The sequence below is a fragment of the Dermacentor andersoni genome, chromosome 3, assembly GCF_023375885.2.
Source record: "Dermacentor andersoni chromosome 3, qqDerAnde1_hic_scaffold, whole genome shotgun sequence".
Taxonomy (NCBI): Eukaryota; Metazoa; Arthropoda; class Arachnida; order Ixodida; family Ixodidae; genus Dermacentor; species Dermacentor andersoni.
Window position 1 is genome coordinate 178,365,185 of NC_092816.1, and position 27,069 is coordinate 178,392,253.

At 46.0% G+C, this 27,069-nt stretch overlaps 1 protein-coding gene across 1 annotated transcript in view; it reads right to left on the bottom strand.

Annotated features, from left to right (window-relative positions):
* LOC140216482 (uncharacterized) overlaps positions 1-27,069 on the bottom strand; it is a 104,518-nt gene that overhangs the window by 54,707 nt on the left and 22,742 nt on the right. The window contains exon 3 of the mRNA XM_072286805.1: positions 3,654-3,715. Coding sequence (XP_072142906.1) covers positions 3,654-3,715 — 62 coding nt within the window. The remainder of the gene's footprint in view (positions 1-3,653; positions 3,716-27,069) is intronic.

Genomic DNA, 27,069 nt, shown 5'->3' on the forward strand with positions numbered 1-27,069 from the left:
CATGTAAAGGGGCTGCGCGCTCCTGAAGTTGCCGAATGACAAATGTTATTCGCTGTTCATTTGGTCTATACAATCAAATATACGGAAATAAATTGATCGATTGAAGGGCGTGAGCATGGTCATCTTGATGTACGCTAAAGTTCGGTGCCTGATTCAGTTCTTTGAGAACACCGTGAGGCAATACGTATAACGGCTTATAAAGGTCTTAGGCAAGTGTACGTGTAAGGCTTTTTTCAAAGCCCGTGCTTAACTGACACTCTTTAAAGTGCTGGCTGATAACCCTGAGGTTGTACGTATTTAATCAAACTGGAATCTATGTTGCACGTTATTTTCTTTAAAAAATGAGAAAGCCACTTATGTGTTATAAATGAAGGCTCTAAAAAGGCAAAATATGAGTGCTTAGCTTTTACGTGACATATAGTAACAGAGCAGCAACTGAGCATCATGATCGTCACATTTCTTGGTTATAAAATGCACAAAACCAACACATTGAAGACACTTAAACAGCTGATTTTCGGGTTTATTTCTGAAGTACAAGCTTATCGTAGAATGCAACTACTCAATCAATTCTCACTTTTGAGCTCCTTTCATAGTGAATACGAAATCCTTAATCTATTATACAATCCCAACAAACTAGTGTCACCGATAAACGCGTTTCATCACAAAGAAATGCGCCGCGATCACTGCTTATAGCACAGAATAAATTTTCCTGATTGAGCTTACCGCGAACGTGCGTTATAAAAATTTCTTTATTTTCGAAACCACAGTTTTTCGAGTCCAATACGTCACGTGGACTCTAATACATATAATCTCCACAAATTGTTCTACGTGCATGAATAACGCCGTGAATGAAAGCAGGGCATGTCACAAAAATAACAAAATATAAAGTGATACTGCATTGCTTGTTGTAGGGGAACTGCGTCTTCACCATTCCTTCGCAGCCCGGCCGTGGTAGCTTAGCGGTTATGGTGCTGTACTGCTGAGCACGATGTCGTGCTGGCCGCATTTCCATAGCGGCGAAATGAGAAAACGCCCGTCTCTCATGCATTGTGAGGACACGTTGAAGAACGCCAGGTGGTCGAAATTAATCCGTAGTTCTCCCCTATAGCGTGCCTCATAACCAGACCGTGCTTTTGGCACCTTAAACTTCAGAATTTAATTTTATTATTCCGCCGCAGTGAGAAAGAGGGAAGTGCTGATGGCAATGATTATATGATCACGTTGCGTCCAATTATGGAACAGGCGGCAACCAAGCCCTCTCTCAAAACCAATTTGTGCAAGCGATGCCGGGTATATTGACATCTACCCTAAAATTCATATCATATGTAGATCTGAATTATATATGGCGTGCTGACTTTGAGACGAATTAAAACTGAAATAAAGCATTATTAGACGCCTGTAGGCGTGCTCGCGTGACTGCCGGCCATTTACTCGTTTTGATAGTCTCGCTCTTCTTGATTGCAGCCCCAGTGTTCTCGCCCTGTGTTCGCAGACTGCAGTGGCCGACAGGACCTCTATCCGTCGCCACCAATTTGTATCGTCGGGTAGTCCGCCTCGAGCACTACGCTCACAATTAAACTGTAGCACGACTTCATCAAGTACACTGCAAATAACGTATTTCTATCGGTACGAAGTTTCCATTGAAGGTTAATAATCGCGCCCACCGCAGCTGCACTGTTTCCCTGTTCTGTCTGCCAAAACCAAAAGCACAGTTCTGCCGTAATGTTGTTCGCTTCCTCCTATTCTGTCGCCTTGTTTTCAAATGGAGCACTAAAATTAAACCGAGATATGTTAATTTGGGACCTCGAGACAGCACTGACGCACTTTTCACACCGTTTCCGAAGTTAACGTGTCCGGAACGACAACAACGCGAACCAAATCCTTTCCGACCGCGCAATTGGTTTAGGCCAGCGCCCAATGCGAGGCGACCCACTCACCTTTGGTTCCCATCGAGTCCTGATTGTATCCGTGATTGCAAGCAAACAAGCGCATTTCCAAAAGTAAGTCCAGGAAAGATTACACCTTTCCACATACCCCAGAGAACGTCGTACCTATTTTATCCCCATAGCGCTTTGTGCTTCTTTATGGCTGCATTTCTCTTCCCCTTTACTGTTATTGTTTTCCCTGTGTTTCCACATATCTATTGACTTCGTTTATACATATAGCGAGGTATTTATATTCTCTTACCTGAGGTATTTCCTGGCCATGTATTGTCACAGTCTCTTCACTGTTTTCATTGAATACCATAACGGCTGATTTTCTAACACTAAATTTCAAACCTAAATTCTTGCCTTCGTGTCCACAGATATTAGCCAGACGTTGCAAAACACTTTGCTTGTTAGCTAGCAACACAACGTTGTCCGCATAATCTAAACCTGGAAGCTGCTGTTCTACTACTGTACCCGCCTGTTTGTATGAGAGATGGAACCCCATATTACTTCCTTCTAGCGCCCTCTCTATCCTTACTATGTACATCATAAACAAGAGTGTTCTGGTTCTCTTTCACGCTCTATTTTTCTTCAAATACAAGCTCGTCAATACCTTGGAAAAATCCGGCTGTTATTTTTCGGATGTAATTTAATGCCGCTTCCCCTTCCAATTTCTTTCCATCTTCGTCTAGGATATGTTGTTGTATTGTTGTTGACATCGCCTAATAATATTATATGGTTGACCGCCAATGGTCCACGCCTCATGTCGAGGGCGACATAAACCACGACCTAAAAACTCGTCGGCGAGGCAGCCTCACTCAGACACCTTATCTGTTCTTGCACCTTTCTCTATATTATTACGATATTATCGGGAGATACTCGAGACGAGCCGCCGCGAGAACGACGGCGAAGTGGGTCTGTGGCCTTAGCGCGAGCGAATGTCGGCCTGGCACTCTCGCTCCAGTCCAATGTAGATAGCCGGTAAATAGCCTCTTCCGTCTGTGTCTTTCTACACGTAACAATATGAAAGATAGATGATATAGTATTCAACCACCCAAATTGCTTAGGCGATTTGTATATGTTTACTGAATACCTCCTCCAATGTTTAGAAATACAGCGCACAAGCGAAAATTGTGAAACGTTACGTCCACAGCGCATAAATTGTATGCTAAATATTATGATTATTAAAACGCCCGAACAATTTTGAACTCGAAATGTAAAATTATGTAATTTTACTGACACGATTATTTGCAGGCGGCGTAGCTGCTTCTGTGCCGCTGTGGTGAGCCCCATTATTAGTAGAATCTCGTGAGTGTCCTTGTCTATTTCTATAGGTGAGCCTGTAGATTTGAACATGAATTTTTTAATTTGTCTCAGTTTAGCTTCCGTTGGGACCCAGGCACCTGTCAGGAACATGAGCTAAGCAATATACTATGACGACGATTTGTAACTTCCTTTCAATCGCTGTCTTATGTACAGGATTGTCGTGTGCAATCATATTATTTCCTAGATTTCCTTGTCTAACACAGTTGTGCTATTATTACTCATCACCCTAAAAAGAAGTTTCTCACCCCAATGAACTGTGCGTTTAAAAACGATATATAGGTTACATCAACCACCAAGAATAGAAGGTTCCGGATATTACCGTCAACAATGTTATATTATCAGCAGTACCATACCTACAGCGAGTTCTCGCTTAAGCTATGGAAAGCGACATATACTTACGTTTCTGAACTCATCAATTGTGGCGAAAACATCACGGTCATTAGGCTGATATGGACTGGTCCCTGAAAGAGGAAAAATAAATGTACGTAGAAACCACACAAGGCATACGCTATTCTAGGCATTCATTACGTTGATGGTACTGCTTCTTTGTTTTTCTTTCTTGAGTTGTTTTGAAAGTAGGGTGCCACAATTTCTTAACAACGCGGGACTAATCCCTTAAAAAACCCTTTTTATACGACTTTAGTAGCGGTTTCGAGAAAATGACTCATTTCAACCCATTGGAAATTCATTAAAAGTACACTATGATACCACTACACAAAGTAGCAGATCCATGGGGAATAGAAATTACAGCCTTCGTCCGCTCAATAACTGAGGAAGCGTGATGCTCCACACATGAAGAGATTTCACTCCTTGACCACGAGCACTCGATGTTACAGGGCTGACTGGATCAAGAGCGTGGGCGAAGTTAAGGGCCCGTGCTTATGCTAAAGCGAATGTATTACAGCCCTCAGTTCGCCTAAACATTTTTGACGACTCTTGCTGCTATGGGAGCAGTGGCTATCACATTCTGCTTAACACGAGGCCGCTGGGTCGATACATGGCTGCGGCGACCTCATTTGGATGGGGGTGAAATGCAAAAACGCTCGTGAAAGCTCACGTTAAAGAACCCCAGGTGATCGAAATTATTATGGTGCCCACTAGCAATGCGTCTTTCATAGCCTCAGTGTGGATTTGGGAAGCTGCAATGCCGGAATTATTCGTATATTTCTGTGAAAATTCTTCAGTCGCGTAAGACGCGAATTTCGCCGGAAAACTTCTAAATCACTCCTTTTTCTTAGTATAGCCAAACCATCCATGTGCAATTTGTAAAACTTCTCAGATATAATACAGTGCTCAAAATATTCGTCATTTTGCTACATCTAATAGGGAATATTTTTATTCATGGAATCGGTTTTCTCCCGAGCCGTTCAACATACTTTTTGCTGTTCAATAAACAGCAATGTGTCTGCAAAACGCTATTATAATTGCAAATTGCAATTTCAAAAACGCTGTTGGAACAACATGCTCAGCGCATTTTTTAACGTTAACAGAATTTAAAAAAAAGTCGTCTGTGGCACAAGCACAAATCTGCTTATCAGGTGGATTACTCGAAGAGACAAGTAATGGTTACATTGGAAGTCAAAATACATTGTAGAGCACTATTGCGTGCCACAAGGGCCCGGTCGCAAAAGACGACGAGGGCACGCCCAGAACGCTGGCCGTGCGCGAGCAGTGGAATCGCGTGTTCGCCGTTACAGAGTTGGATTTCCTCGGTCGCCGCGTCAACGCACACTGCATTCGTCCCCTCCTGGGCTGCGTCACCGCCATCCGCGAGTTTCCTCAGCCATCCGTCACCACGCAACTACGCGAACTTCTTAGCCAGGTCAACTATTACCGCCACTTTCTTCCTCTGTGCGCCAATAAACTGCAGCCTCTGCATGACCCTCTCGGGCATCAAGACACCAAATACTTCCGTGGCCTGGAACAACGCCATTGACAGCGCGTTTAGAGGCATGAAAAAGCCATTGCTGGCGCGACGCTCCTCGTCCACCCCAAATGCGACGCCCTAACACCTTACATGGTTGACGCATCGGACACCACTGTAGGTGCAGTCTTGCAGCAGTTCGTTGCTGGTGCTTGGCAGCCCATCGCCTTCCTTCTTATTCAAGAAGCTTACGCCCCCTGACCGCCGCTACAGCACGTTTAGCCGAGACATGCTCGCTGTGAATCCAGACAGGGCTGTGAATCCCTTTCCTCATTTTTACGAGTGGCACTCCTTTTATGTCCTTACCGGCCATAAACCACTGACTTCCGCCCTAGCCTCCAGCAGTAAATCTTACGCTCCCCGCGAAAATAAGACAGCTTGCCTACAATTCTGAATTCACCAGCGACACTCGTCAAGGCAGCGGAAAATCCAACGCCGCTGCGAACGCACTTTCCCACGCTGCCATCCATGCAACGGACCACGGCAGACCAGTCATCGGGTGCTGCGAAGCGGCGAATGCGATGGAGTGACGCAGGTATAACGCCAGCAAATTGGACGAGCACAAGGGTGCGTATGCAAAATTTCAGAGGGACGTTCTGAACAGACATCTCGGATTAAGTTGCGTGGTGTGCCACAGACTGGTGAGAGAACAATTTCATGCTGATTGGCAACGTTTGACCGGCCGCGAATCGTGAACGTGTTGCGGTTTTGATAGCTACCCCAGCTCCCAACTTATCCCACTGCTCGGTTTCGCTGCGCCGAGGAAACATTATTGGTCATGGCGCTCATCGTTCATTTTATGCGGCAGGTACTTGGCAGTGGTGACGACGGCACTGCATCTCGCCTAACCGCTGTCGGTTATTTGGTGCAGGTCTCCGATCGTTCAGCTGCACTTCGTCCTTCCGTTCCTGCGCATCACCATCTGCACATCACTGTTTGCTGCCTTCCAGCGACGTGTGAAGATAACATCCGGACGGAAGTTGAACAGTCAGCAGTGCTTGGAACCTGTTACAACTAGCGGCGGCGTTTATCAACCTCAAGAAAGCGCATATAAGGACCTGCAAGAGCTGCTACCGGCCACACTTGGCAGTGGTGACGACGGCACTGCATCTCGCCTAACCGCTGTCGGTTATTTGGTGCAGGTCTCCGATCGTTCAGCTGCACTTCGTCCTTCCGTTCCTGCGCATCACCATCTGCACATCACTGTTTGCTGCCTTCCAGCGACGTGTGAAGATAACATCCGGACGGAAGTTGAACAGTCAGCAGTGCTTGGAACCTGTTACAACTAGCGGCGGCGTTTATCAACCTCAAGAAAGCGCATATAAGGACCTGCAAGAGCTGCTACCGGCCACACTTGGCAGTGGTGACGACGGCACTGCATCTCGCCTAACCGCTGTCGGTTATTTGGTGCAGGTTAGTGCTCGCTAAACTTGCAGTATTTTCCGGTTCTTCTTAGACGTATTCGTTGTTGCCACTGCCATAGTTTGTTGTTTGTTTGTTTTTGTAAACATACTTCTTTTGCACTCTTCGGCTTGCTACTACAGCGTTGTATGAGTGAAATGGCCAAGGAATTGAGCAAGTTAAAAGAAGATTTTAAGGCAGAATTTAATAAACTCAAAGAGGAACTTAAGACGTCGAGAGAGTCATTGGAGAGAGACTTGCGAATTGAAATTCGTGAGCTCCGCAACGAACAAAGAAAAATGACAGAAAGCCTTGAATTCTCACACGGTACTGTGGCGGAATTAAAGAAGAGTCTGGAAGCAGAAATTGCAAGAAATGCTAAGTTGAACAGGGAAAATGAAGCTTTGCAAACCAGGTGTACAACTCTTGAAAAGCGTGCTTGTGAGCTTGAAAGACGTATCACGAATCAAGAACAGTACTCGAGAAACTGCAATGTCGAAATTCAAGGGGTCGAAAAACGTGAAGACGAACAGGTCAGCGACATTGTTTCTAAGATTGGTACTGCTATTGGCGAACCAATAGCACTTTCCGATATCGAATCCTGCCATCGTGTGCCGACAAGAAATCCTGACAAAACAAACATTATTGTCCAGTTTAAAACGCGCGCGAAACGCGACATAACGCTGAGAAAGGCCAAAAGGACAAAGCTCACTAACTTGCAGATTGGGCTTAATAGCTCGAACTCCGTTTTTGTTAATGAGCATTTGTGCCCTACTCTGAAGCGGCTTCTGGGCATGGCTATCAGACGTAAACATGAACACAAGTGGAAGTCTGTGTGGACGTTCGGTGGCAGGATATTTGCGAGGCAGTTTGATGACTCAGTCATGATTCAGATCACAGACGAGGCTGACCTTGACAAAATACGCTAGTTTTTTCGGGTTACATCTGTTGGTTGCTACTAAGAAACAGAAAACCTCCAAAAATGGATTATCACGAATTTGTCTTGCCACGTCACATTAACCCAGCTAACGCAAATTGTCGCTCTGTTCTGCACATGAATGCACGCTCAGCTTCTAGTAAGCATGTAGAAATATATGATTTTGTAACTGCATTTAGTTTCCAATTTTCTGCCGTACTAATCACAGAAACTTGGTATAATGATGGATGCACTATGCTAAATTTACCTGGCTATAATAATTTCTTTCTAAATAGGCCTCAACAACGAGGTGGAGGCGTCGCTATATATGTTAAAAAGGGACAAACGTATGTCTTAGTACCAGAGTTTTGCAGGGTTACTGATGACTACGAAATACTAACACTGCGGGACAACACAGAGTTCATAGCTGTCGTATACCGCCCACCACGTGGCAATACGTATGCATTTTTTACTTACCTCGAAAGCTTCCTAGACTACATCTCAGTAAATAATTTTAACCTTATTAGCGGTGGTGACTTCAATATAAATATCTCGGAGAACACACGCGAAACGACCGCCTTCAAAAATATCCTTGGCTCTACTGGTTTCACTAATTTAATTAGTACTGCGACACGCGTGACACTTACTACTGCATCAACTCTCGACTTAATAATTACGAACGTCGAAACTATTGTACTGCATGCGGGAACGTTGGCACCAGGTCTCAGTGACCACTGCCCCATATTTGCTGTATTTGATAGCATTATACGTGACAAAAGACGCGAACCTGAGCCTCTCGTTGTTCAGCACTTATCTGAAACAGCCTTGCAGTCGTTCAAACATGAAATAACTAAGTGCGATTGGTCACATGTTACGCGTACAAGAGACGTAAATGAAGCCTATTGCAGATTTCTCGAAACCTTTCTTCACGTGTACACTAAGCATTTTCCGTTTAAAACTCTTAAACAATCCAAAAAGATAAGGAAGCCATGGGTTACACGCGACCACCTAGTAATGATAAAAAATAAAAATAAACTGTATCATCTATTTCTACGCACACGGTGCCCGTCACAGCTGAAAGAATTCAAGGCACTACGAAATAAGCTAAACAGTGAGCTAAAGCGTGCTAAAATTATTTATTATCATTCACTTTTCTCTGATATCAATAAGAAACGCCCAGAGGCTGTTTGGAGGGTGGTGAACTCTGTTTTGGGTCGCGGCAAGAAGCATATCACTCCAGATAGTATCACAGTTAATGGTCAGCATATTACTGGCACAAATCTAGCTGAACACTTCAATGCATACTTTGTGAATGCTGGCGTGCCTGATTACAAGAAGAGCCCTACGAACGTGTCACATACGCAATTTTTGAACTACAACATTAGTGACAGCTTGTTTTTAGCTCCAACCGATGAATCTGAAATCTTCAGAACCTTCATAAACCTGAAAAACAGCAGGGCCTTGGATATAAATGACGTGCAGATAAAGCCAGTAAAATACGTCATTGCATGTATCTCTCCCGTTCTAAAGCATATATTTAACCTTGCACTAACTTCTGCTGCTTTCCCCGAAGAAATGAAGATAGCAAGGGTGTCTGTAATACACAAAGGAGGTGATCATCAGTCCATGAAAAACTACAGGCCAATATCCGTTCTGCCAGTTTTTTCCAAAGGCTTAGAAAAAATAATCTGTACGCGTATAACTGTTTTTTTCTCTAATAAACATATCTTATCAGATGCGCAATTTGGCTTTCGTAAGGGAAGGTCGACAGAAACAGCTCTACTAACAATGAAAGAAATTATAGTTTCCAACATAGATAACAGACTTTACACGTTAGGCCTTTTTATTGACTTCTCCAAGGCGTTCGATTCTCTCAGTCATGAGATTCTTGCGGACAAGTTGTTCGCATGTGGAATTCGTGGGAAACCTTTGGACTTGTTGAAATCTTACTTAAAAAACCGCCAGCAGAACGTATGTTTGCAGAGTTTCCAATCGTCTCTCCGTCCTATTTCAAGAGGTGTGCCACAAGGGAGCATTCTGGGTCCCCTCTTGTTCAATCTTTATATCAATGACCTCGTAAATATTGAAAAATCAGCAAAATTTATCATATATGCCGATGACAGTAGCATACTATTTTCTGGGCCAAACATAAATGATCTAGTCCTTCAATGTAATAACACACTTTCAAAGCTATCCACATGGTCGCGTCTTAACGAAATAAAGATTAATCCTCTAAAAACCAAAATTATTATATTTCGTGCAAGGAGTAAAGTAGTTACACGGTTAAGCCCTATTGTATATGAAGGTCTGAACATAGCTGTAGTAAACGAACACAAGATACTCGGCGTTACGTTTTCCGCTCACCTTAGTTGGAACTCGCATGCGGAAGAACTATGTAGGAAACTGTCATCAACTACTGGAGCATTATCACGATGTCAACGCTTACTCCCCTCAAAGGTAAAACTTCAAGTGTATTACGCACTGTTCGCATCCTATATTAACTACTGTAGTCTAGTCTGGGCTACCACAACTAAACGGAACTTAAATAAAATCTTGCTTTTACAAAAAAAGATTCTTCGCCATGTTGCAAACATTTCCTACCTGGCTTCAACTGAAACGGTGTTTCAGGTATATGGCATCATACGGGTACAGCACTTATACAAATTTCGGATTTTGCGATCCTTCTTCTTTTCAAACACTTATAAAGAATTCCTTGTAACTATATCAAACCTAACACCTAACTACCCTAATAGGCTTACGCGACATACCTTAACATGGTCTGTTCCTCGTTACCGAACCACCTACAACTCACAGGCACTCCACTTCAATTTACCATCTATTCTAAACGAATTTCCTGAACTAACTACTGCTAGACAACGGCAGCTATGTCAGTTCTTCACATCAATGTCGTAAATAGAGGTCGCATAGTTATCTTTGGGATGGCGTGCATGTGTCTTGTTTGCGTGGCTTTTGCCCATCCTGTACTTATTGCATTTTTTTTTCTTTTTTTTTTTTTTTTGGTCCTGTCATCGTTGCGCGATGTCTGTTATCAGTGCTATTTTTACTCTTTATTGTTTGTGAAACCTGTTAAATAAACAGAATTTTATTTTTATTTACATCTTTTTTTTTTTCTCTTTTTTTCCTTTTACAGTCAAAAGTCTTTAAACGATGATGTTTATTTTATGCTGTATAAAACAATTGATGTGAACCCTGCTGCAACTCTGTATGTTAACTTCAAGTGAGCCTTACGTAAACTTGTTACAGTATTGCTCACATGTTATAATTATGATTTCATATGCATATATGTGCTGTGAACGTCGGATGCTGCCAATGTAAGGGTCTTCAGGGACTCAGTCAAGCTGCCCAGAGCAGCTTTTAGCCCTGAAGACTACCCAGAATTTTCTGGTGAAATAAACTTTTGATTGATTTGATTGATTGATAATAAGCCAGCTGCTGCATTTCTGCGCCTGTGCAAACAACCCAATAGGCAATTAGTATGTGGCGTGCACTGGAATGAGAAGCCCGCGTGTAGTGCAAATTGCCAAAGGAGAAGCGGCTCACGTGACCCAAGCGGGAGCGGCGGGCGGCACAAACCAGAGAGGAGCTTGTCAAGGAGGCTGGCCGTAAGCGGCGGGCTCGAGCAGAGAGCGTCAGAGATTGAGAAGAGATGAATCTAGGGCAACGATAGAGATACCACGCTTGGAAGGCTGATACAGTGGCGTGAATGCGCGACAAGTCGAGACTTCGTGGACAGAACGTGTGCCTTGAGTTGGCGTGTGTGTGACTGATTGTGGTTCGAAAATGACCTATGGGTATCATAATTAAGAGTTCGACGAAAGTTCGTCTGGTCGGGCATGCAAATGAAGGTATTACGGTCACTGATCAAGTCTGATGAATAATCTGACGTTTCGGAACCGCGTACGGGTTCCTTGTTCACTGAATCGGACATGAAATCGTCGTCACTTATATAGCCAGCACGTGACGTAATGAACGTGCGTAAACGGCAGGCATAGTCCCTGGTGTCCGGTTCATTGTAGCTGGCGTCGATTGAATGATTAGAGATTCTAGCAGCCGTCGGGATGACACGTTCTTTTCTTTGGCAACAACAGTGGCATTGTCCCAGTCAATCTTGTGATTATGTTCATGCGCATGTTCGGCAATGGCGTTTGTCGTGTGGCTATTATTTCTTACATCACGTTTATGTTCCTTGAGGCGTCTGGAGAACTTCCCTGTTTCACCAATATATACTCTGTGGCAATCAGCGCATGGTATCTTATACACCACTCCTGGGAATGATTCAACAGGTAACCGGTCTTTCACATTCATGAGCTGGTTCCGGAGCTTGCTGGTCGGGATGTGGGCAATGCGCAAATCGTATTTCGAAAATACGCGTGACAGTGCCTCGCTGATTCCTTGGACGTAAGGGATGACTGCACGTGCACGGATTGTCGTGTTGTTCTCCGAGCTTGGCTCTAATATCCGCTTCTCGGTCTTGTGTATGAAACGACTAGGGTAGCCGTTGCGGGTTAGTTCATGGTAGATCGTCCGTAATTCCTTTTTTAGTGCATCGTCGCCTGAGCAGACGCGTACGGCACGTGTTATCAGGGACGACACTACGGTTGTCGTATGGCCAACAGGGTGACAAGAATTAAACTTAAGATAACGACCTGTGTGTGTAGGCTTCCTGTATACCGAGAAGGCGAGAGCGTCCCCATCCCGATGAACCAGTACATCCAAGAAAGGCAACGAGTTGTCCCTCTCGTGTTCCACAGTGAATTGTATGTGCGCATTTTGGGCGTTCAGGCAGTCCAGGAAGCGTTGGATGTCTTGTTTCTTCAAAATACAGAAACAGTCATCCACGTAGCGGTAAAAAACTTTAGGTGCCGGGTTGAATGTGGCCAGCACTTTTCCTTCCAAGGCTTCCATTACTAGATTGGCCGTGGTGACCGATATTGACGCTCCCATTGCCGTGCCATGCGTTTGCTGATAAAGGCTGCCACCATAAGAAAAATACGTCTTGCTTAGACGAAACCGCAGCAGCTCGCTGAGTTCGGGGACGTCGAAGGGGGTACGACCAGGAAGAACACTGTCTGCTTCTAGGGCTTCTTTGCATGTGGCTACTGCCAAATCCACTGGGATACTAGTGAAAAGCGATGTGACGTCGAACGAGACCAAGGCGTCATCTTCACTCAACGTGATGTCCTTTATCTTTGCTACAAATGCGGATGAGTTTTCGACGTGCATCGAGGTCTTACCGGCAAGCTACCTATAGGTAGCTGCCAGCATTCGTGACGTAACTAAACACGACAGCGCGATTGCCGTGCTTGTGCCTACCTTTTGTCAATGGAGAGATGCGGTGTTATGCAAAGTGTGTCGCGCGTGTACGGACACGTAAGTGGCTGGTGCAGTGATCTTTGTGTAGTTCTTTTAAATCTCTGCTCGTTGTCCACGTTCACAAAGTGGAATGGCTGCGAACTTTTTTCTAAAGAAGTACCCATGGTGTTCGCGGTAGGAAAACCTTTGCTGGCAAGCAAAAAACAAACGAACTACAAATGACATGAATCTCACTTAGCTTGCCTCGCGTTCCGGAACCATGGATTGTACTGCTATAATATAATGGCGGGAAAGAGGGTTATATACGTACGCTATGACTTCTTGCAGCCAGGCTGGGGTGGCTCATCTTTTTCTCTTACTTTTAATCTAGTGGCTTCGACCCAATTGTTTAGGAAGTGTTCCTTAGAAACAATTGATCCGGAAAAGTTTCAAATAAGAAACGCTCTTTTCCTTTAGCCAAACAATTCATCCGAAAAAGTTTCAAGTAAGAAACGCTCTTTTCCTTTAGCCATGCATGGCTAAATGAAAAGAGCGTTCCTTACTTGAAACTTTTTCGGATCAATTGTTTCTAAGGAACACTTCCTAAACAATTTGGTCGGAGCCACTAGGTTAAAAGTAGAAGAAAATGATGATGGCGAAAGGAAAGGAGTTACATGCTTGGCGCGTGTAACTCTCATCTGCCTCAACATATTTGCTGCTATTCTGCATTTATGACCCATCTCTAGTACCCTTAGCATTGTGACTCTCGAGCGTTACTTGTGCATCGCGTGCCGACAGACATTCTTAGACATTTTAACTCACATAGTGCCTCTTTCTGGGGCCGCGAGCCATATTTAGGCAGACTGAACTTCAACTTGTCTTAAGTCTCAGTAGCTTTGTTCCTTATAGAAGCTATGGCATCGGCTACTTCTTATGGTGACAACGCAAGAAAGCGGCGCGGCCAGATGCCTCTTCAAAAAGAAGCTTGTCTGTATTTATGTTGGAAATGCACAACAAATAGACCAATGTTTCTCGCGATTCTCAATGCCGGCATTAAGTCCTCCATCATGAATGACTTATTCTTACCGTCGGTCAACATTGCACTAACTCCCTCGCATTTTCAGCCATTCGAATCTCGAGATCAAAGCGTTTCCTATTAATTTCAATCCATGGCGCCTGATGTCTTGATCCCATGTTTCATTTTTGGAGCTGATCTGTTGCTCTTGTGTTGCACGCACGGGTTCCCCTTTTCTTGGGAAGCATAACTAGCGCCAGCGAACAAGGCCAGAAGGGAGACGACACCACAATGCGCTAACTTCTACAACTTGATTTTCAGGAAACACCCACCTATTTAACCCACGTACAGTGGCGCACTACCTCATCGAAATTTTAACCATCCATGAAAAGCCGTCTCCTTACCTAACAAGTCGACCAAAGAGGCACTAACACACGTATCGCTATTCCGACAGATACCCTGAGCCCGAATAATCTCTCGCAACAACTGTATCTTTGGGCTCTGCAAGAACCCAGCAGGATCCATACACCGGCGCACAGCTGCATTTATGACACTAATTTGACAGAGGACGTATTACTTCTTTCTCAGGTTTAGACTATGTTCGCGTAACCGGTCGTTAAGACTCCTTCCTGTCTGTCCGATGTATTTTTTCCCACAGGACAGCGGGAGCTCATAAACAACAGCTTCTACGCAACCCACTGGTACTCTACGATGACTCGTAGAGTAGCCGGCTGCTGCCTTACGGCACGGGTCCGTTAATCGACACATTTTCGCGAGTTTTTCTGGCGCTAGAAAGACCACTGTTGTGTCCACCCGGCTAGCCAATTTCTTAATACTGTGTGCCGTTCTATGCCGGTAGAGTACTACCGCTACCTTCCTTCTGCGTTCCGTCCGTTGATTGGCGGGGTCCCTAGTTGTGCTGTTTGACCCGCACCTTTTTATCAGCCCCTCTAAGAGCGAAATTTGCACTGACTCCGGAAACCCTGTTGTCGATAACCTTCCCGACTGATCCATAAGGCTCGTATAGACCTTATGGTGGCAAAACTTCTTTAATACATTTCCAAAGGACAAGTTGACAATGCTCCTCTTGACGAGCTTCGAGTGGGCGCACGGATACGGCAACATGGACTTATTAGCTCTAGGTATATACTCGCAACACGTGTGCCGTTCTATGAACTCAAGCTGAATATCTAAGAAACGCAGCACGTTATCAGTCGGCTCTTCAAATGTAAGAGTAAGTGGGCTAAGACCTGCAGAACAACTTCGTAAAGCTTGCCTACTGTAGAACGTACGTCCGGTTCAAAAATCACTAGATAGTCAGTCATCAACGTAACTGACAACTTTAACCACCCTGTGCTCCGACAAGGTACGCGACATGTTTTTGTTATGGTGAGCTAGAAAAATGTCGCTCAGTATGGGCGCCGAACATGAACCGATAACCCCTTTTCTGTTCTCGAATGCGCTCTAAGCTTTCTGCGACTTTATGACTTTCGAGGCCGCCAAACCGCTCCTATTGCCTGCTAAGGTTTTAGTTTCATTTTGGTGCGCATTTATGTTTTAATTCCCCGGAGAGATATTTCATTTGTGTATACATATTTGCCTGTGTTTTAAACAAACGGTCTGCTTCAATTGAGGCTCAATCCAGGTGAATGCAGAGAGATTAACGTTGCTGACCATTACTGCAGGCTAATTGCTGGTGAAACTAGATCGGCTGGAACATCGACGCTCGACCACTCATCGATTTCACGCGACCCTAGTATGGACAGTCTTTTCACTATGGACGAACTAGAGGCTTAACGTGCCTTGTGCAAGCATTCATAACCACCAGGACCCGACGGTATAACCTACCGTGTCTTATGCAAACTAGGCGAACAGGCTCAAAATGTCTTCCTGCTCTTCAACAGCTCTTGGCAGACCGGTACGGTTCTCCAGGAATAGATGACCAGTCGCCTAATTACACAGCTGAAGCCTGGCGAGTCGCATGTAGACATGGCATCCTACGGACCCATTTCGCTGGCCAGCTGCATCGGAAAACCAATAGGGAGGGTAGTTCTATCACAGCTGGAATGTTACCTCGAACATTACGAGGTATATCAAGACGCAATGGCCAGTTTCAGGTGCAGCCCTTCTTCCATAGACAACGCTATCGTCTTGGTGCCGTACGTCAAGAACCAGAAGTCCTGCAAACGATAACGTGATGCCCTCTTTCTAGATGTTAAAGGAACATACGATAACGTTACACACGAAGCGATTTTCAGCACGTTTTAGGCAGTGGGACTTGGCGGCAAGATCTATTTCTGGCTTTGTTCCTGCCTACAAAACATATCCTTTTCCATTTTTACCGAGGATGGCCGGCGTAGTGAGCCCAACGCCCTTCACTCTTACACTTATTAGTATCGCCGACATCCTTTCATGCAACGTTGGGACCTCCGTCTATGCTGACGACATTTGTGTGTGGACGTGTAAGGACTGTCCGTCACTTCGTTTTCCCCGCCGTGGGGGGTCATTGCCCCCTATTCTTTCTTGGAACCACCAAGGTAGCTTCCTTACTGGGGAGCCACCGCTGCTGCTCGGCAAACGTGCTTTACTTTTGAATAAAGCCAGTTGACTCTCCGTTCTCAACGTGTCAGAAAGTGTATTGCTTGCCTCTGCTAAACCGTGCTCCCTATAGACGTATGGGGTGACGCGAATTCAGCTTCGCGCACGGCTTCACAAGGCAGGCAGTTTATCATCATCCTACTTTCCAGAACAAGGACTTCAAATATCATGTGAAAAGAGTGAAGTGGTGGCATTACTAGGAAACAAATGTCCCCATACGTAATATCTCTCGGCAGGCACCTGATCTCCTACAGCACAAGTCACCGACTTTTGCAGGTCGTCATTGATATAAATGTCTCCTCGACTTCTCATATGGATTATGTGAGACAATATATAACGGGAATTTGCCGTATGTCTAAGTGTCTAGCAAAAAGGACCTGGGAAGTGTCAGGATAATCTACGCTGCCACTGTACAGGGCCGTCTTTATTGGATTCCTGCGGTACAGCTTACCGGTCATCTTCAACATCTGCAGATCTACCCTGAATCCAAGGCATCTGTGCCCGAGCTCTCAAGATGTGCCTTCGCCTACCTTGGAGTGCATCCCCGACAGATGTTATTGCAGTCCCTCAAGGTTCCACTATGAGAACACACATTACCATTGAAACAATGCATGTGCACATGAGACATTTCACTAGGAGCACTACACACCACCTTGCAAGTCTCCCAGTAGAAAGGTGCGACACTACATTCACTGCAACTGTCTTCGCGCACCATGCCTCTCTCAGGTCAGGTTATGCACTAGTGGCAAGGCCCTCGATTCGTCAATGGTGTGTTAGCCTTGCTCAAGCAAACTTAACAATAAAAGCACTTCAGAAAAAGTTGGACTTACCGCCATCTGCACTCAAGCAACTTAATTTACTCCTCTTGTACGAGAAATATAGCGGCTGCACACACTTCGATACTGCTCGCTGAACTAGATCAACCACTTCCGGTGGTGCTGTAGTTATTGAAATAATAGAAATAATCCCGCGGAGCAATACTTTCCATATCACTATGTCTACATCTGCAGAGCTCGCGGCTCTGTGCTATGCGCTTCATGTGATATAATAATGAAACTCCTCGAAAACTGCCAGTATTCTGAGATTCAAGGCCAGCCTTAGAATGCGTGTAGTCATTTCTAGGACATAAAACTCAAGATCAGCTCATGTTAGAAATTGGAGAACTTATCCCTCAATTGAGAGAAAAAGACCATGACATCTCGTTTCAATGAATTCCAGGCCGTCGCGGCATCGTTGTAAATGATGACGTAGGTAAGCAAGCTCGGATTTCAAACCAAGAAGACTGCTGCGTCGCCATTCCTCTCTCAAGGACCGAGGCTGCAAGACAACTTCGCATTATAGCACGCACGCTCTCCTTAGCACAAACTGCACCATTCGTTGTAACTCGGACCTCCTGCCTGAATGAAACCGACCTGAAGCGTCTCTTCTGCGTGGGTTGTAGTTGGGAGTTGCCGACACGAAAGCTCATTCGTTCATTAATTGGAAAATATGGCTGACAGTCTCGCGTGTGATGTCTGCGGATGCTGAGAGAACACTGATCACTTATTGTGCTACTGTCCTCAATTTGAAGCACAAATAGAATCTATGTCCAACGCGTTCAGGAAACTAGATGATCGTCCTCTGAGGCAATAGATAATACTAGAACACCGTCCCCACAGATCATTTGCTCAGAAGGCAGTGAAGACAGTTTGGTGCTTTCTGAGAACATGTGGTTTGCACGAGCGCCTTTGAGTTTGCTGTGCTGTCCGTGCAAGTCTCTAACAGCCCCCACCCCCGCTCTTCTATCTCTCTCCCTTCTATATCTTCGTCTTGTGCCTTAACCCAGCGTCGGCTAGCGAACCGGACTCTTGACTGGTTAATATCCCTGCCTTCCTTATATCGCCCCCCCCCCCCCCCTACTCTTTCTTCCAGCAAATGCCGTTTGACCTCAAGAATGCTGTGCAGACAATTCAACAGTTTATTGACGTTCGTGTGCTGTCGTTTGGGTTCGCTTATACTGGCGACAATAATGTGGTCAGCTGATTATAAAATTAGATACATTCGCCTCCTCTTTAACACATTTCAAGCACACCGTCTAGCTATCACTTAGGACAAGTGTTGTTTGCCATACAGACATGACGGTATCTAACCTGTGATTGCCAAGGTGCAAGCCATTGCAAATTTCTCTTCTCCAAACGCCATACAATTCTTACGCTTTCTAAATTATCAACAGTGCTTTTGTAAATCCCTGCAGCAACGCTTACATCAATCGGAGACTTCCTGGCAAACACGAAATCTGCGACCTCACCTCCAGCCTGGAGAGGTGCGGAAGAAAAGGCTTTGCTGGCGTTTAAGGGTCAATTAACCGAAACGGTAGTTCAAAGGCATCTAAAGCACGATGCGCCCACCAGTTTTACGGTGGAAGCTATCGGCACCGATGCTGCTATGGTTGTTATGCAGCTCATTCATGGCCCCATAAGGACCCTGGGAATTTGCCCGAACATCTGGCTCTCAGGCGTGCTGCAGTGTCTTTGGTCGACAGGTGTGCATTTGGCCTCGCCATGACGCAGTTTCGCTATTTTATAGAGTGTGATTGCATCACGTTCTTTGTCAGCCATAAGGTATTCACCTATGCTGTAAGTTCTGGACCACTTAACTATGCATTACGAGATACCAGGTAATTGACTTACATTGCTCAGTTTCCAGTTTAAGCCGGGCACATAAGGGGTGCGATCAACGTTCCTGCAGTTGTACTGAGTCGCGTCGAAAGTATTGAAGGCCCACAGCAAAGGCATTATTACTTGTATCAGCACAGAACAGCAACTAATAATTTCAGCCCTTAAGTCTCATCTACACAGTACAACCATAAGCTCATTGCGGCTTTCGGAACCGCTCTTACTACGGCAAAAAATATTTAAACATCACTTCTTTTCTCATCCGGAACTCAGAGTTTTGCAGAAACTCATTGATAAGCATCGCGCGTAACCTGCGATGAACTTTGATCGGGAACCTGTACGTGGACCTGCTTGTCTTACCAGAGAAGTATAAGACGAGGGCACACCCGAACCTCACATTAAAACTTTCTCTTTCCAAGGGACCGTTTATTTTGTCAGAGTACGCATGGCCATCATCGTATCGTTTATTCCATTGAAATGATATCATTATCTCCTTTAATTATTGACCATATAGGCAGCGATATCCCGAATGAACTATCGCTAAATATTTTCTCAACACACATACGTGGCAAGTTGAAGAAATAGAGAAAGTGGTTACATACCATAGCTGAGAATTAAAATATGCACTCTTGCGCCAATTTACAAATGTACTAGGCAACCATCGTCAACGCACTACATCCTACTATTCATAAGCTTACGTTCTGTTCGAGTGTTTTTACTGGCAGCTGAAAACGGCTATAATGGTGGCGCCATCGTTCTATCGAGCATTGTGCCAACACCCTGCCTCTCAACCAGTACAGCGTACGGACTGCTGCCAGAAAAGGCCTTCATTGTGTTTGAGCACTTCTAGTTTATAGAATTTCTTTTCAACTGCCTGCTAAGTTCTCCCGTCGGTTCCACCAGGAAACAAACCTGAACACTCAACTTTGCCTAAATGCTATACAACCGGTGGCGCCGTACCCAAAGTTAACGCCAAACCCATTCCTTCAAAAATTTTTAAGCAGCCATTCACGCTTTCTGTAGAACCGGAGCAGTTCTTAAGTCACTCCAACCACGGTAAACGAGCTCGTACTTGGTGGCGATACGAATTTCGCCACCAAGTATGATTGTGCGATAAAACCTACATTAGAACGAGACCACGTAGAGTAGTCCTTTGACAGAGGCTTTTACTGATACTGCAGGATGGTGTTATGTGCTGGCACCGATGCACCGACGACCAAGCGCGGCAAGATCACGTGATTGGTAAGAGCTTAAGCGAGTGCATAGCCGAAACAACGAAAGTCTAATAAATTCGTGGTGGTGCTAAAGATGCGAAAGTGTCGATGTTTTGGCAAAATGCTCGTCTTTACCTTCCACTCATCAGATTGTGCGATTCAACCTAGATTAGAACGAAACCACGTAGAGTAGTCCTTTGACAGCGGCTTATGAATACGGCCGGATGGTTTTCTGTGGTGGCACCGATGCACCGACGACTAAGTGCGGCAAGATGACGCGACTGGAGCGAGAGCTTAAGCGAGAGCATCGCCGAAACAACGAAAATTTCATAGATGCCACTACAAGTGATAAATAAACGTGACCTCAGAAATATGATCGGTCGCTACATTGCTCGAATGCTATTCGCATTACTATCGACATTATTCGTGAAATGAGTGATGCAGTAAGTTTCTTATCACGATACAGGTACATCAAAAACACCTAACCTCGGGAAAGTGATTTTTCTATTGGATACCTCACATGCGGTTCACGATCACACTTTGAAAAATGAGTCACATGGAAAGTAAGGGTTCAGACACGCTTCTTGTGCTGTGCACGAGGCGTACTGGCTTCCATAAATTTTATTAATTCCGGGTTAAACTTCTTTAGTGGGTTTTGCTTTGATATGACACTGAAATAGTCCATGACGCATTTGAAATGCCTGTGTTGTGCAAATAAAAAAAAATAGCTTGGGCAACGCACGCACACACTGCCATCAAAACGTAAGTTCGTGAGCTTCTCTTCACGTCGATCATGTTACCGCTACCCCCGCTGCATCAGCGAAGTGCAGCACAGAAATTATTCTGTTCCCGCGACACTGAGAGCTTCACTCAAACGGCGATAATGCAGCTGAGGTAAATGAAGATACCAAAATGTCAGACCAGTCACAAGGCAACAGAAAAGCTATTGGGCTTACTTTGCTGGCGGATCTATTCCACCGGGTAATATGTATTCCTGTTGGCTAAGCAGACTCACTCTTCTTCGACAACACCTAAAGCTCATATTCTGTATTGATCCCCATCACCCAGCACAGGGAATAAGTAAAAAAGGCAAAAAACAGCTGAGTATGAAAAAATTCTGAATATTGGACGCAGTAACATTTTATAACTGCTTATGCGTAAAAGGGTTGTCGCAGTTTCACTGCTCGTGGCAGGAACCTAATTCTGGTGTTCCCCTCCAGCCGGTATGCAGCAAGGAGGCCACTGTGATCTTTGGCACACAGAGTGTTTCTGCGTTAAAATATTTGAAAATGCAACTTGTTTTAGCGCTTCAGTAACAAGAACTTTTAGTTCCTTTCCGTAATTACTGTAACTCTAAAGAACGGCGTGCTACTGGCTTTCAATAGCAACTACCGAAGAGCAGCCTTGGACTACAAATTTACATTTACCTGTTAGCTGAACAATATGCACGCCTTCTGTATCTCGGTTAGCTTTCCGAGAAATGTTGTTATATGCGATTTATTATGCTTTTGTGCGCCACGAAGAATAAATAAACTACGAGAAAAATTCTACGACAAGTCTTTGTATTGTGGCAGGTAAAGAATTATCGAACTTCTTTGACGCCTACTTTAGTCCAAGTATGTGCCATTAGGTGAGTGCGCTTTTCGATAAACAACTTTGATGCCAGATTGTGTCGCTGGGTATTCTGCCACCCTTCATAAAATTGCGGCAGAAACCATCTCACGATGAGTGTCGAGAGTAGGGCGTTAGCATTGAATCAATACAGCGACATAGCTTAATAGCATCGTTGAAAATAGTAATATATGAGGCATGTGCTACTGCAGGACTCCTCCTTTGCACTTCCCTAATAAAACGCCGCAAATTCTGCACGTGGCCTTCCAAGTGCATGGCCCACCAGGGCGTGCGAACGCAGAGAAACGCCACATGCAGAAACCCTGCTCTTTTTTTCAGGCTGCTTTCTGGACAAGTTGCGCCATCTAGTGGCACTGCCGAGGAGTCCGGGCGAAGCCTCCGAGATGAGAACCGTGGCGCACCGGGTGTGCGAACCCCTCGCTTGCCACACACTGCGTGGTACATACTCAGTAACTTAAGTTGGCAAGAGGTTCGTTGAAGAGCGGCACATACCCAGTGTATTACAAACAGCCCATCCCTAACTACTTTTTTAACATTAGCCGAAAATGAATTGCGCGCTTCACGATTCTGACGTACCTGTGTCACCATTTATTTCTGTGCCATTTTTTTTTTATTACATTGTGTACATAATAACAATTTCTTTAACGACACCTTAAACGTATCTTATGGATTACTACCTCTTGTGTGCACCTTACGTTTATAACTTCTATAACTTGTCATTACGGAGTACTATTGTTTATTTATGCAAATTGCTCACTTCTTTTTCTGTTGTAATTATTGCCTACCACCATTGGTATTTGACCAACTACCTCATTACCCCTTGTTACTCTTAAATTTAATGCTATGTGTAATTAGTGCCTTACCATTTTGATCACCTTTGTAAATTTCCTACCTTAGTTATTACCTCTTGATTTTTTCGCGACATTATTACAATGTATAACGTATTTTCTGCCTACTATATTGTTTGCCTTTGCATGTCTATTATGTGTAATCTTATTATTGCGCTAACATATTATTGTTACATTGTAAGATAACTATGTATGGCCTTCCTGTTATGATCCCTGATGGGATCGACAGTATGAATGAATGAATAAATAAATAAATAAATAAATATTCGTAGTGCATCTATCTAAACCAGTGGCGTGAAAGGCAGCCCATACCCACTGCATTTGTGGCGCAGCCTGCTGCAGCGTCTGCTTGTTGTCCTTCAGAATTCCTCACATCGGTTCAGTCGAGCTCATCATAGGATAACTTTACGGGATCTTTTTCGTTATTGTAGAACCGCAGATTGTCAGTGGCACCAGCAAAGTTACACATGCTGGCGACAAAGACATTCACTGAAGACGGGCACACACCTACTACAACATACACAATTACATATGCTGACACCAAAGAGGTTACGTGAATACCAGCACAAACCCAGTGGCGCATATGCCAGTCTGCAAGACGCCGTCAAAGACTCTTCGGACAGAGATACCTCGCCCGTATCAAATCTTAGACTCACTTGTGTCTGTGCTCGAGGACCTTTCTTCATGAACAAGTGGCAGCGTTACCTGGAAGAATCGGAGCTTTACCCAAATTCTATCATCGGGTTTCGGAAGAAGCTCGGGACGCAAGACGCCATGATCTTACTGAAGAATGAGATCATCGACGATACGACGGGCACCAAGGACAACAGAGCTATACTCGGGCTGGACTTGCAGAGCGCCTTCGATAAAGTGAGGCGCTCGGCTATCCTGGCCCAAGTATCCAGACTAAACATGGGCAGAAGGACATACCAGTACATCAAAGACTTCCTGACGGAATGGACCACCGAAATCTGCGCGGGAGACCTGCAGCTCGAAGAGAAGCTGGGCAGCGTCGGAACTCCGCAGGGCTCGGTGATCTCCCCGCTTCTCTTCAACCTCGTGATGATCGGGGTGGCCTACCGGCTAGAAAGAGTAGCGGGAGTCCGACACATCATCTACGCCGACGACGTTACGCTATGGGTACCAGGAGGAAGCGACGGACACATCGCGACAACGCTGCAAGAAGCGGTCAACGCCATCGAGGAGCAGCTGGGCGGGTCTGGACTCGTTTGCTCTCCGGCCAAGTCAGAACTGCTGGTGATTCCACCGACAGGAGCGGGCAGGAAAAGAAAGAATATGGAAGTCAAGTACGAGCAGCCCAAGATCACGGTCATGACAGCGGGAGGACAAGTATTACCGGAGGTCGAGAAGATTCGAGTGCTCGGGCTGCTCGCCCAGCGAAACCGATTCAACTGTGAAACGGTCAACAAGCTCGCGGCCAAAGCGGCCGTGGCAATGAAACTCAAGAGGGTGTCCAACAGAAGAGCGGAGATGAAGGAGGAGAGCCTGACTAGGCTTGTTCAATCCTTCGCAGTTAGCCACATAACGTACGTGGCCGCTTTCCACAACTGGAGGCCGAGCGAACGTAACAAGATAGACGCCACCATACGCAAGGCGTATAAGGCGGCACTCGGCCTCCTCGGGAGCACGAGCACCAAAAAATTCATGGCGCTGGGAGTCCACAACACGCTGGACAATATAGCCGAAGCGCAGAGAACGGTGCGACTCGAGCGTCTCTCTGAAATGAGAACCGGAAGATACTGCGGGACCTTGGCCTCGAGCCGAGGGAGGGCGAGCAGCAGAAAGACGTACCTATACCGGATAGCATCAACAGAAAGCTCAGGGTCTGCCCGATCCCGAGGAACGTGAACCCCGAGCACAACAAGGAGCGGAGGTTGGCGAGGGCCAGGGCTCTCGTGGACCTCCACGCCAGAGAAGAAGGCGCTATCTACGTGGACGCGGCAGAGTATCGAGGGAGCAGCGACGCATACGCGGTGGTGGCTGTCGGGGCATCGACGGGTGAAACGAAGACCGCGGCGAGCGTCCGGACTCGAGAGGCGCACTTGGCGGAGGAGGTGGCCATCGCCTTGACCGTCTCCGACCCCGGATGCACTACACTGTTGTGTGACTCTAGAACGGCAGTGAAGAACTACGCCAAGGGTAGGGTATGTAGTGAGGCTGCGCGCATACTGCGCAAGGCCGAAGACATCGGACGCAAAAGCGCTGTGGTGATCAAGTGGTTTCCGGCCCACATGAGAAGTGACGTGTCGGAACGCGGGAACGTGAACCACAACGAGACGGCCAACTCGGCCGCGCGAGGACTAACCAACTGCGCAGCTGCAAGCACGGCCGACTCGGAGTGTTGGTCGTGGCGCAGTGCCAAGGACAAGATGACCACCTTCAACGAAATAGTGAAGTGGTACAGACTTAACAGACAGACTATGCCGCCACCTCACCCGGGGTTTACCCGGAAGGAGGCAGTGTTATACAGGCAATTACAGATGGGGTCCCTGCTCACCCCGGTGCTAGCTAAGCACGTGTGTCCGAGCGTGTACGCGAGTGACGTGTGTAGACTGCGCGCTAAGGAGAGAGCCACCGCGGCTCACATCCTTTGGGACTGTAGTATAAATCCACGAGAAGCCAGCGAGAAGACGACAATCCCGCCGCAGCTCGAGGCTGCAACGAGGAGATATGACCAAGATACGTAACTCAAGGCCGTCCAGCAGGTCTCGGCAGCTCTAGAGAGGCAGCGACCTCGCGAAACCGAGGAGAAGGGGGGCAGCACCCCGAGGAAGGGGGCGGTAGCCCTCTCGGATCCGCAGAAGTAGCGAGGAACCAAGACCTCGAGGAGCACAATGCACGAGACTGACGTAGTGGCCGCGTCGCAGTAAAAGCCTGTCCTCCCTGCGTGGAGGGAGCCTAACCGACTCTGCAGGCATTTTCACTAAAGTTGTTCTCTCTCTGTCTCTCACTTGAGTCCGTGAGAAAGATGTTCGTTAAGGAGGTGGCACACATGTACACGTTGCCACATACTCAGTGACCAAAGCTCGTACGATGCTTCGTTTCGAAGCCTTTTACCTCAGCACGGCAGGCCGATGAACTAGCCATTCGGCCATGGACTTCCCTGGAGCACAAGTATATAAAACGCATAAGCGTATAAAATAGATATATAGATAGATATATTGATACATATCCCCCAAAAGTGCGTGAAGCAGCTTAAGAATGCTAAGGTAATAATAATCCTCATAATTCTAGGGCATTCTTAGGGTACTTCACGCACTTTTCGGTTTCTAAGACTCTGTCTATCTCTCTACTTATCTAGCTATGCCTCTAAGCATATTCGGGCAAACCAGGGCCTTGGAGGGACATATGTTGAATGTGTTGTAGCGCGTTGGGCAGCTATTCTGAGGGAACGCGATTTGAAAGCAATCATATAACCAACATGGACCATTGGGTATGTGACACTGTACCTGTGTGCCGCTCTTCAACGAACCTCTGTGACATACATATGTGTAAATGGAGATGTGGCACGCGGTACGTACCGCTATGCAGTGAGTCTTTTTCGAGCTGACTCAAGAACTGCTTAAGCGCCATTGGTTTGTGGGGCTCATAAATGAACCTATTTGATAACAACTGGGGTAGTAGGCACGTACTGCTGCTCTCCAATGCACGTCTTTGACGCCAAGGTCGGTAGCTAGATAACTGCCATTGTGAACGTGCCACTCTTTGAAAAAAAAAACAGAAGCTTTTAATTTCTACAATGCCCTGAGAAATCATACCCGCATGGTGCGGAGAATTCACAGCGGCACCCATAGACGACGCAGCGTGTGCAGTGGAAGGAGACGTGCAGTAGCAGCTGTGAAACGGGAGAGGAGCCCGGCTGCATTTCGGCCAGCTGAATGTACCGTTAGATAAGCTTTGAAATTGCCCACATGTGGGGCAGAACCGAACACACTTCACACGGCTTCCTCAATAACGGCAGCATGACGTGTTAGCAAAGCGTGCCACGAATGCACGGTATATGTCCCACTTTTGAATGAGCGTCTTTCACGCCATCGCATTTTTGAGCTCCGTGATGAATGCACTGGGCGTGTGCTGCCCTCCAATGAACACCTCACCAACTTGCGTTATAATGTACCGCGGGATTTTTGTCCCGAGACGGAACAACTCTCAGTGATCGCGCGCACGGGTTCGCCACGCATATCGTCTTGGAGGCCGCGTGTGGACTTCTCGGGAGTGCCACTAGATGGCGCAGCGTGTGCAGAAAAAAGCTCGAGAGGAGCCCACTTGCCGCATGACG